General features: G+C 43.4%; 1 protein-coding gene across 2 annotated transcripts in view; it reads right to left on the reverse strand.

The window, feature by feature from the left end:
• IDUA (alpha-L-iduronidase) overlaps positions 1-12,042 on the reverse strand; it is a 58,755-nt gene that overhangs the window by 23,743 nt on the left and 22,970 nt on the right. For both annotated transcript variants that reach the window (XM_066617848.1, XM_066617849.1), the window contains exons 3-6: positions 3,795-3,877; positions 2,533-2,640; positions 1,414-1,509; positions 275-477 (exon numbers count right to left, since the gene is read on the reverse strand). In XM_066617848.1, the coding sequence (XP_066473945.1) occupies positions 275-477; positions 1,414-1,509; positions 2,533-2,640; positions 3,795-3,877 (490 nt within the window). The remainder of the gene's footprint in view (positions 1-274; positions 478-1,413; positions 1,510-2,532; positions 2,641-3,794; positions 3,878-12,042) is intronic.

A 12,042-nucleotide genomic window follows, 5' to 3' on the forward strand; every position in this document is an offset into this window, starting at 1 on the left:
CAACTATCCATAGACAGCTGAGATGGGAACCAGGGTGAGCCTGGAAGGTTTTTCTCATTTTCTATCTCTGTGTTTGATGCAGATTAAATGCAGCTTAGGCCCCCTTTGCCATAACAATTCTGCTCTCCTTTCTCTGTGAGGCACAATAGCAGGTTGACTAGTAATTAATTTTAGCTTAGCATACATGCACAAAGGCAAATAAACATAACATTTCACTGGGAACAGAAATTTTCTATGTGCTCCAAATTCCACAGCAATCAATCTGAGAGCTGACCTTCTTATGCATAGCAATGTAATCCAGCCGGACTCCTGTCTCTCCAGTGAAGAAATTGGTTCCATTGTAGCAGTGGCGAAGCAGGCTCCAGCATATTGGGGACTTGGGCAATGGGTGGAAGGAATCTCCAGGACCTCCTAGTTTCAGCTGGGGACTGGCTTGTCTTAATCCTTCAGAACAAGCATCATAGTAGTTGAGAAATCCTAAAAACAAAATAAAATCATTATAGGAGGCTCAGTAGATTTTTTTAATAGCATTTTGCTAATAGTAGAAGACATCTCACTGTTCAGAACACACTGCCACAAAACATGGTATAAATGTATATTCTTCTGTATTTGCAATTATCTCACCCACACACTAATGCCTAACCAACATTTCAGTCTTCCAGGACACTTTGCTGATGACCTGAGTGTTTCCGTTCTACAACAACAAAGACTTCTACTGGAGATTCCACCATGGTATTGCTGAACTAAAATTCGTCATGATGTTTGAGGGTTATTTGTTTAGGATTCAATCAGGACCAACGCCTCCTCTCCCACTATAGGTGTCAAATTAATAGAGCAAAACTAGGATTATTTGAGTTATTGCTGGTGGTTGCTGTTGTTTATGGTCACTGTGCTTATCTTGCGTATACTGGGAGTCAGGGGTCAGCTAGGTTGGGTACTAGCTAGAACCGACACCCATCAAATGACCCACCTGGCCAAGGGGATCCCAAACCTTCAGTACCAGTAGTAGCATTCAGTGTGCCATTGGGGTAGGTGCCATGGGGTCCAGTGCAGGGCTCTGACCCAGGGCCCCAGGCAACCTGGGGTTGGCACCAATTGGCGCTTTGCATAGAAATGTCATGGAACATATATCATGCATTTAATTCCCCATCGGTTATGAGGAATTTAGTGCCGGCACTAAGGGCCTTTAGGATTGGGTCCTAAGGGACATTCCTGAAGTAATCCTTGTGATAACTTTGGCACTTTATATATGTTGAGTGTTTGAATAGAAAAACAGCCACATCTCTGGCAGATGAGAGCTGCGCATTTACAGAATCTGAAAGAAGAGATCAACCCTGATGCCTGACTGTGCTTCTACCCTTCCCATTCCATTCTAAAGGTTTAACAAAAAGGAAAGAGACAAAAGCAGCTTACCGTTGAGTGTCATGGACACATTGTCAAAGTCATGGTGATCCGGTTCATTCCATGTTTCAAAATTCCACTTAGCAACATGCTTCAATCCATACCGCTCTGGAAATCAAATTTCCATTATGGTTGTGGTGTTATACAATACTCTGTTAATCTGGCCAAAAAACAAAAACCTCAGCTGAAGGACTGCTGTTCTGAACCAATCTCTTTTTCAAATGGAACAAACTCTACCTTTGAGGGCATGTTCACACATGACCAAGAGATCAGTATGCATTCACCAACAATTATTCTATGGCCGAACCCAACATTTGACCTGAGAGCAGCCTTGCAACCCAATCATATTGTGCTCTTATGGTGACGGATCTCGTAATCTGCTGCCATAAGTCCTGATGTAGCACTGCAAACGCCATGTTGCTTTGTGCTAAGGAGCTGCTAGTGCAAATGGCTGGAGGCTCTGTGTGCATGCTAGCAACTCTTGGACACCCTGCTGGAGTAAGTAAAGCAGCGGGGGGGGGGTGTGTGTGTGTGTGATTTGGGGAAGGATTGGTGAGGGGAGTAAGCTGAACCAGGGGTAGTTAGGGGACAGGGAGGAAGGATCTCAGTGGCAGGGATGCCTGCCAAGATCCTATCCCCTCTTCCCAGCTCAGAACCACACCCAGTAGTCTTCTTCATACACCAGCAAAGGTGTACAGAAGTGGTACAGGCACAGGGAAATCCCTTGGAGGCCAGGCAGCCTATGGAGATATGTCAAAAGGTTTTTTACTTTCCTCTCCTGAGCTGTCTCATCAGCCTCCCCTCATATTATAGCATGCAGTGTGTGAGTTGTCACCCATGTTGCATATTCTGGGCTGGTGGAGGAAAGGACTGGGGCTTTAATTTAATGATCAATTCAGTCTAGGAATTCCTTACGTTAATAGTGTCTGTTGCCAATGGAATTCCGCTAATTTTCTCCCACACACCTCATTGCTACCATATATAATCTAGCGAGCTATAAACTACAAATCATCCAAACTTCAGGTTAATTACACAAAGGTTCAGGGGTAAACATAATGCTTTTTGCATTTATAACACCAGTAAGTTATTTGTGTTCATGCCAACGCTGAACAGATCATTTCATTAACTCACCTATATATCTTTTGGCCAACTGGGCAATCAAGTTCTTCCACTGTATCACCTGCTCTTTATCTTCAAAGTCAGTGAAGAATCCTGAGGGACTGCCCATCAATTCGAACCCTAAGTACAGTAAAAAAAAAACATGAAAATTGATTGGATTATGACTCAGTAGTGGTTTGGGGATTCAAAGATGCCAAGGACCTGATGTACTAATGAAGCTTCACATATAGAGAATTTGTTCTATTAACTTGGCTTATATTTTAAACAGTCTGATTTGCAGTTACCCAGAGCTTCTCCTAAGTGCTCAAAGTGCTTCACAGGCATTCTTAGAAATCCTTACAAGAACACATTCCCTAAGAGCAGGGGAGCCCAAACCCCAGCCCTGGGGCCACTTGTGGCCCTCGAGGAATCCCAATCCGGCCCGCAGGGAGCCCCCAATCTCCAATGAGCTCTGGCCCTCCAGAGACTTGCTGGAGCCCATGCTGGCCCGACACAACTGCTCTCAGCATGACAGCAACTGTTCGACCTCTTGTGTGAGCAGTGGGATGAGAGCTCCCTCCCTGCTTGTTGTTTGACATCTGTGATGCAGCAGTGGCAGCAAAGGAAAGGCCAGCCTTGCTTTGTGTAAGGCCATTTATAGGCCATGAGATATTGCAAGACCTTCATTCATTCATATTAACTTCCATCTCTAATGTATTCATTTATATAAATTTATTCAAATTTGAAATGTAAATTAACTCTTTTTTTCCCCCGGCCCCTGACACAGTGTCAGAGAGATGATGTGGCCCTCCTGCTAAAAAGTTTGGACACCCCTGCCTAAGAGGAATGAATTTAACACCTTGTATCCATTTTAAAGAAATTTTGTAGGATATCATGTTCGGGAAACTGCAAGGAGAGGATAGATCTCTGGGAGAAATATCATGACCCCAGGAAAGGGAAGCCTGTACATCTGCTCAGTGACCTTTGAAAAGTGTCACACTTGGCCACACACCCATCCAATATGAGCCATTGGTTTTCTTCAGGTTGAAGAAAAAGGCAGCCATTGGGCCGAACTGGGAATGTACACTTCAGTGCTGACATTGCATTGATGGAACAAACTTGCTATTTTTCCTTGTTCTTGGGTCATGACAAATTCCTATCAAGGTTGGTAGAAGTTTAACCGAAAATAAATTGCACCAATGACTTGTTAAATTCCTGTTGTTCTTGATATAAGGCAAACTCCAGCTACCCTTAGCTAACACTATACTGTGGAGCTTAGAACTGGCTAGACTTACCTGGATATAGCTTGTTTTCCCAAAGAAGGTCCATGAAGTTATCCAGACTGGTGAAATTGTAATGAAGCATCCCATTTGTCACTCTGAAGAAGAAAATGAAGTTAATTTTCTATAAAAGGTTGTTGGCTGATGTGTGAAGGAACAGATATGGATAGAGCATTCATATAGCCCTTAACTATCACACTATTCAACTGAGTGGGTTCATTGGTTCAATCGTTGAGTTACCAAGAAATGTACAGGTACATGTGAAGCAGCCTCAAGAGATACAAAGTCAGGCACTTGGTGTATATCCCTATGAAGTTATAACTTTCTGTTATACCCTCACATACATATAGCCCAATCCTGAAGGTGTGCTATGCAGCCAGAACAAGTGTCCTGGCAGCATAAATAGGTGACACACTGGTGCGCACAGGCTGACTGCCACCGGAAATGGCTCTGCATGGCTATTGCAGGCATCCTCTCCATTCCACTTACCTCTTGCCTTCCTCCTGCCACTTGCATTATCCTACCTGCCACTGCAGGTAAGATCATGTGAGTGGCAGGAGGAAGGCGGGGTGAGCGGAACAGGGAGGCAGCAAGGGTGGGGAGGAAGGCAGATTGGGCTCCAGAAGGGTACGGGTTCAGTGGCAGTGGTGTCTGCTGAATCCTTATGCACTTCCCAGGCCTGATTTGCCTTCTTGGGCTCAATTCACCTTCACAGATCCACTTGGACTTGAGTCAGCTACACAGCTGGTGCAGGTCCACATAGATCCACCAGGCCAACAGAGGCCATTCTTGGGGCAAGTAAACAGGTTCTCTTACTGTGAGGAGACCTTGGGAGACCAACTTGCCCCTCCTGTAGGATGCAGCAGATTTCAAATTAGAACTGCTGCATCAATGCAGGTATTTAGGTAGGATCAGACTGTTACTGGACATTATGGGCAGATACAGTATCAATGGTTTTGAGAATCTACCCTTCTATTTTGTTCATTCTCTACAGGTTTATCTGTCTCTTTCCCATTCCAAAGATGGACACATCCTTCCAAATATAAACGCCTATACTATTTCTGCCATGAATTTAGAACACTTTCACTAATGCCTTAACTGCAAGATCTTATAGGTAAGCCAGAATCATGGGATGGGTTCAGCATCCCCAGTTTCTTGAAACTGATCAGAACTGAAAACTGTGTTTATAGAACCATGTGTTGGTTGGTTGGCAACCTTCAGTCTTGAAAGACTATGGTATAAGCCTACAGCAGCCGGTATTCCAAGGTGGTCTCCCATCCAAGTACTAACCAGGCCTGACCCTGCTTAGCTTCCAAGATCAGACAAGATCGGGCATGTGCAGGGTAACAGTTGCTGCAACCATGTGTTGCTCTTAAGCAAATTTTTAAGGTTGCTCAAGTTCTGCAGGCCTTGTTTTATCCTTCTGCCTCACGTTAGGTGAGTTAACTTGTATCTCTATTAAAAAATTTGCTTGCACAACAGGAAAGCTTAGCAATTATTAACTGTAGCTTCATAACAGAATACAGCACAGGTCAAGCAGCACACTAGGTAGCATGTTCACTTTACAGATTTATTACGTTGGAGAAATCAGAAATCTTGCCTTCCATTTGTACCCTGACAGAAAGAATTTCTTACTAAGAAATCCATAAAAGAATCAACTGACATCAAGATCTGGACAAGAGAAGTAATGTGTCAGTTCCTTAAGCTACATGATGCTTTTATGTACGCTAGCAACAATATCTTGTCAATGACACTGAACACTGTGTGGAGTCAGATTGCAAATTGCATGGACCAGTTACAGCACATCCTTTTCTGGTCACGTTATGGTCCTTTGGGATACTAAGCAAGACCCAAGTCCTCCACTAGCGAAATGTAAGTGAGCAGATCCCTGGTAGCAAAAATAGGGGCAGGCTCTGCAGGACCAAGGAGAGCTCCCAATGAAGAATGATGTTGCTTCCACAATGGCAAAAAGATGACTGATTTACAAAATAGTCGTGTTGGCCTTCTGAATGTTCAAGCCCTTCTTCTCAAGCCCAGTGATGGTCTTTTTGGTGTGATGTACTCCAGTGTGGCTGGGTGACCTCCAGGCACATTTTGTATAGATCCGTAGTGGCTTATGTCCACTTCTTGGATGTTACCAGCCAGATAGCGTTCTTCTGCTTCTACTGATAAGTAAAAGTGTGTTCTCTTGGATAATCAGTACTGAAGGTTTAAAAAAAAACACACTAAAATTTAGATTATGCCAGACCTCCCTTCCAACCTATGCCAAAGATGTTGCTCAGGCTGCGTCCACTCGAGCTCTTTCCCTGATTCTGGCCTGGATTCAGAAGAGTCAGTCAGACTAACAGTGCAATCCTAAACATGTTTAGTCAGAAGTCAAACCCAGTGTGTTCAATGGAACTTAACATTCAGGAAACAACTGCAGCATAAGTCTCTTAAAACGGAATCAAGCCTCGACAGTAGAATTGCCAGGCCAAGAAGCAGATGCAGCAGGAGAATGTGGTGATGAAGTGAAAATGTACTCAAGACTAATTGATCTGACTACCCCATTTGTACCCTGGGCAACCAGTATGGCACTATTTAAAGCAAAACGTGCAAAACAAGCCACTAAAAGTGAGTCCTTATACATTCTTTCCACCTGTCAAAATGGTTAAAAAGTGATTAATATAGAATAAGCTACCCAGGACGGTCTCACATGTATATTTAACATCAAGCTGCAAGGTTCTGATTAAATTTCACATGTTTGCAATGTTGCCTCACTTTAAAAATCATGTTTCTGCACACAGAAATGCCAGAAATATTGTAAATTACTGTTATGGCATGCCTATGAATAACTAGGGCACATGCAAGATGCAGAACTGTGAGCAAACAAAGATAGTCTTTGAGCCGCTAAAAACGTGGCCTGCCATTTCCCACTCCTCAGTCAGCCTGGCTCTGTTAGCCGATTCTCCCTTGTTCCCTCGGCAATGAGAGTGCTGCAGGAATAAGGCTGAAGGAGAGAGGCAGGCAAAAGAAGAGAGATGCAAACAAAGAGTCACTCGCTCCCTGCTTGATGGAGGTGAGTGTGTTTCGGTCAATGTTAAGCGTATTTGGCATAGTGTAAAATTTTAATGTGTCCATTTTTGTAATTTTTTTTTTCCAGGAAAAGCAGGCAGTTGCAACAAAGCAAATGTCTCATAGGCTTTACAAAATAACAACCAGAAGAACCATATTTGAGAGGATTCAAATCAGAACGGAGCATCAGAATAAGCAATTTAAACTGTGCCACAGGGACATTATCCCCGCACCAGGTTTGACAGCAAGCTCATAATGCAGATTCAACTCAAACACAACACTGGCATGTGTATTGCAGGCCTGTACTGGATCAGGTAAAATGGATACTTCTTCCTTTTCCTTCATATACTAAACTGACACATTAGATGTCGAGCAAATCTGGTCTTAATAGTAGTGCCTGCATGCCTTTACTAAGAAAAATCTAAGTAAATACTCAACAGCCTTTCCTTTTTAGAACATGTCTGCTGGCACAGGAACCAAAGCTCTGAACGATCCCCAGGCTGAATGCTGCAATCATTTCATCAATACAACTTTTATTAAAATTTATCTTAATGTAACAGGTGCAAGGTGGATTTTCCAACTTCCACTAGCAATCAAAGAAACAAATACTTTCTTCGTAGTATCTCCATGAAATGAAAAAAAGCCCTCACAAAGGTGGCAAAAAATGCCAGAATATACTTCTAATTGAGTCATTGTATTGTTTTATTATTAGTTTTTGTTGCTTTTTTTTAAACTACCTCTTTCTGGCAAATGTCAAAGGAGCACACACTGATAAATAAAATCAACTTGATAAGACCAACTGGCAAAGAGGCACTTTTCCAAATGGTGCTCCTCTTATATTTAGCAGCAGGAGAGTAACTGCTCCTCTTCACCCCAGCACAGTGCCTTTTCTAGTGGCTGTTTGCTGGGGTGCTTCTGAATTTTTTTATAGATTTTGAGCCCTTTTAGGACAGGGAACTATTGAGTTATTTGATTTTCTCTGTAAACAGGTTTGTGAACTTTTTTTTGGTGGAAATGTGGTATATAAATATTCATAATTGGATCGTGCAAACCTGGCCACAGTGATCCATTCCACGGTGACATCGAGGCTAGATTATTGTAACACGCTCTATGTGGGGCTGCCCTTGAAGAAGGTTTCGGAAACTGCAACTAGTGCAGAATGTGGCGGCCCGTGTAGTTACTGGAGGTAGACAGTTTGACTCTGTCAGTCCACTTCTCCAGCCACTGCACTGGCTGCCCATTCGTTTCCGGGCCCAATTCAAGGTGCTGGTTTTGACCTTTAAAGCCCTATACTGCTCTGGGCCAGGGTACTCCCGTACAATCTGGCTCGTCCTCTTAGGTCATCAGAGAAGGCCTTTTTACAAGTGCCGCAGCCTAGGGAAATACGTGGGGCAGTGGCAAGAAATAGGGCCTTCTCAGTAGTAGCACCAACACTATGGAATTCCCTTCCCCTTGACTTAAGAACTGCTCCCACTCTTGTAACTTTTCGGTGAGGCCTGAAGAACCTTCTGTTTAGACAAGCCTTCTGAGTTCCTGGCCATTTTAACATCTTTTTAACATCTCTTAATATTTTTTAACATCTGTTCACAGGCCTGATCCTTTTCTAATTTGCTGTGCTATGCTCTTACCTGACTAGTTTTTATCTGACTACTGTTTCTATGAAATGTTATGTTTTTTATCTGTTTTTAAATTATGTTTTTGATTTGTTTTAACCTTGTTTTGTAAGCCGCCTTGAGTCCCTTCGGGGATGATGATGATGATGATGATGATGATGATGATGATAATAATAATAATAATAATAATAATAATAATAATAATAATAATAATAATAATAATAATAATAATATCATCTCAATTCTGTATTGGGCAAAAAACAATGGGGTGTGGGAAGTCTCTATATCAGGAAGAGGATGAGGAAAAAAAGGTTAAGCACTCCCTCCCCCAGTGCCACTGCTCTGATCAAATCTGACCTACAGCTGCATTAAAATAAATATGCTGGGAAATTCAGTTGGAAAGAGAGAAGTAACTCACAGTGCAATCCTAACCTGCACCAGTACAGCCAGGCCACAATGGCCTGCACTAGATCCAATGCAGGTTAAGAGCAGGCTGGAGGTCACCACGGGGTAAGGGGATTTTTTCCCCTTATCCTGCATAACACCCCAGCCTGCCCTATGAGGCCTCCCAGATATGCACCAGCTATTTAGGTTCTTGCTTTGAGTTTAACGTGTTACATACAATGTAGATACTTGAAAAATGGATCCTTCCCTTTAATGGCATATGAGATCTGCTTCCTGAGGCAGGTGCTGTACCTTACTTCACAGAAAGGGTGGCCATATAACGTACTCACATTGCTATTTAAAACCTGACACCAACTGTGAATTGGGCTGTATCGAAAGCATAGAACTGATTAGGGTTCACTTGCATACACAACAGGGATATATGGTGTGGGGATGGCAGGTGAGGTAGAACTGCCCCACCAAAGTCCTTCAAAAAGCGGTGCTGCACTGTGGCTATGAGCGCGCGAACACATGTAACCCACGTGCTCCAGCCACTGTTCAGAGCGCATGAGTTGGGAATGCTTGCGTGCTCACAGCTGTGGTGTGGGTGCTTTTCGAAAGCCTTTGGTGCGGCAGTTCTGCCTCACCTGTCGCCTCCACACCACGTCTCTGGTACACAGAAGCTGTATGATAAGGAATATATACTGCATATAAGAAATATAAATCTATAATCTGCTTTCCAATTCACAATACAGTTCCCAGGATGGCTGTTCAGCAAACAAGCATTATTCATGAATAAGAGTCCATGATCCAAATGTATTGATCGGAGACTCAGTTCAAAGTTTGAAAATACGCTTTTTATGGCTAATCTCAGGTGAACTTTGTACTGGTGTACTCTAGCATCTTTTTCTATAAAATTAATACCATCAGTCAACCTGCACTGTACAGAACGTGCAATATCTGATTTCCAGGTTGATTAAGTTAAAAATGTAAACTCATTAGTGGAAACAGTTTTATGCAGTATTCTGAAAGACAAGAGCAGTCTTGTTCATTCATTTTGGCTGGGGAGAGGGGTGGGGTGAGGAAGCTCCTTGATTTCACTGAGAGGCAAATACGGAAGAGCTATATTCACAGTGATGGGCTTGTTTCACTGTATCTTGGGGGTCAGTCAAGTTAATTCTGTAAGGATTAAAAACAAACAAAAAAATTGCTGAAAGATGGTATAACAAGTTAAACACTAACCATAACAGGTCAAATGCAATTAGGATTCATTATTAGTGAAACTAGAACTGGTATCAGGATTCTACAGGTGATTGAGGTCACAAGGAACAAAATGGCAATGCCTAATATTTGTTCTTCAGAAAGTTTGAAGAGACTAAGGGCGCAATCCTAGAAATGGCTTGGACCGGCGCAAGTCCCTTGCGCCTCCTTGAGAGGAAGCCAGGCCGGTGCTCTGAGAAGCGCCGGCCTGTGGATGCTGATGTAAGCCTCCACGCCGGCTTCCTCTCTGAGGTTTATGTTGGGCCAGCCGGGCCAACACAAGCAGCAAAGGTAGGCGGGGGGAGGCGTTCCTGGGCAGGGGGAGGGCGGGTGGTGGGCGGCCCAGGGGGTGGGTGGGCAGGGAGCAGGAGGCAGGCTTGGGATCCAGCAGTTATGCTGGATCCCAGACCCAAAGGGGCCAGCAGCCCTCACCCGGAAGTAAGGGAAACTGTTTCCCCTTACCTCTGGCTGAGCTGCTTATGGCCACAATCCTGTGCTGGATACAGTGCAAGCCTCTTGGCTTGCCTGTTCCAGCGCAAGATAGGATTGCATCCAAAGTAATATAAATTCAGCATGCAACTTGATTCAAACCATCTAAATTACTTTTAAATCAAAAGTAAGAATTCTGGATATTTAAAGCAAAAAAATTATATGATAATGAAAAAGAGATTCTTTAGAAGTGGCACTCACAGTTTGCCTAGAAGTAAGTGAAACACATGGAGTATGCCGACTCCAGTTAAGCTTTTGAAAGTGTTCCTGATTTATTGAAACAAAAGTATTTGGTTACTGAGGCTGAAGAATTTCTGACTTGTAAAGAAATAACTCGGAAATTCTGACTTATTTCAGAATTTAAGACTTATTTCAAACTTGAATTCAAAATTTCAGACTTTTTTCAAAACTTTCAGAATTTAACGTTTTCTCAAATTGCACCCTGTGGGGGAATTTTGGCTCCTAGACGACTCCTTCGGGTAAGGAGACATTTGTTTCCTTGCCCCTGGATAAGCCCTGGCAGCCAAAATGGGTCAACCAAGACTTGTGCCAGCGATATTGTTGGCACAAGTCCGAGTTGATCCATGTTGGTAGTTTAGGGCCAGGAAGGGGAATAGGGTATGGTGAGAGCAGGCACCAATGATCCTGCCTCCTTCCAGGCCCTATCTATTCACCCCGTCCCTGTTACCGCTCCCCACCCTGTTCTACCCCATTCTGCACCAAATTTATCTGATCCAGTAGTCCAGCTGTTAGCACCAATGGGAAGACTCTGGTATTCCTGCTGGTACACCTACTAGATGTGCTATCGCAAAGTGCTTTACAACACTTTATGACAGCACCCACTGGAGGAGTGCACGCTCTGCTGACACAGGCCCAAGGTAGGACTGGGCCATTAGGTCACAGAATTCAGCATCCTTGGAGGCAGCATTGTAACTTTTTGGAGCATGGTATGCACAAAAGCCCAGGCACGCTCCCTTGAGATCTTAAACCTTTTCTCATAATGGACACAAACTAGAAAACACTTTCTCACTTCAGGTTGTATGCTATTTTTACCACGTAGAAAGTGCAAGAAATGTTTTACAAATGACCAGGGACTCCACAGCAGCAATGAGAGCATGGCAGTCAACAATGAAGGCAGTGTCACACGGCAGGCTCCTGTTAGGCAGAGAGGCTAGTACAGCAAGCAACAGTGACACAGCAACGGACCATCACACACTGTGTCACGCTGACTGGTCAGTTTTATTGGTTCCTGGCAGAGATTTGAGGACTTTGGTCTTGAATGTTAGCAGTGCTGTATTTGTACGACTAAGTGCATTCTAGTTTTGTAGCATTGTAGTTTTTCTAAGAGTGGGCATATTCATGGTATTCCTTAGATTTGGGAACAATTTCATGAATAAAGAAGGGAGCAGCTGCATTAGTCTATACCAGGGGTGGCTAAGTGGAAGTCCCTGGGTGCAAAGGAA

This window comes from Tiliqua scincoides, chromosome 2, assembly GCF_035046505.1.
Source record: "Tiliqua scincoides isolate rTilSci1 chromosome 2, rTilSci1.hap2, whole genome shotgun sequence".
NCBI classification, from domain to species: domain Eukaryota; kingdom Metazoa; phylum Chordata; class Lepidosauria; order Squamata; family Scincidae; genus Tiliqua; species Tiliqua scincoides.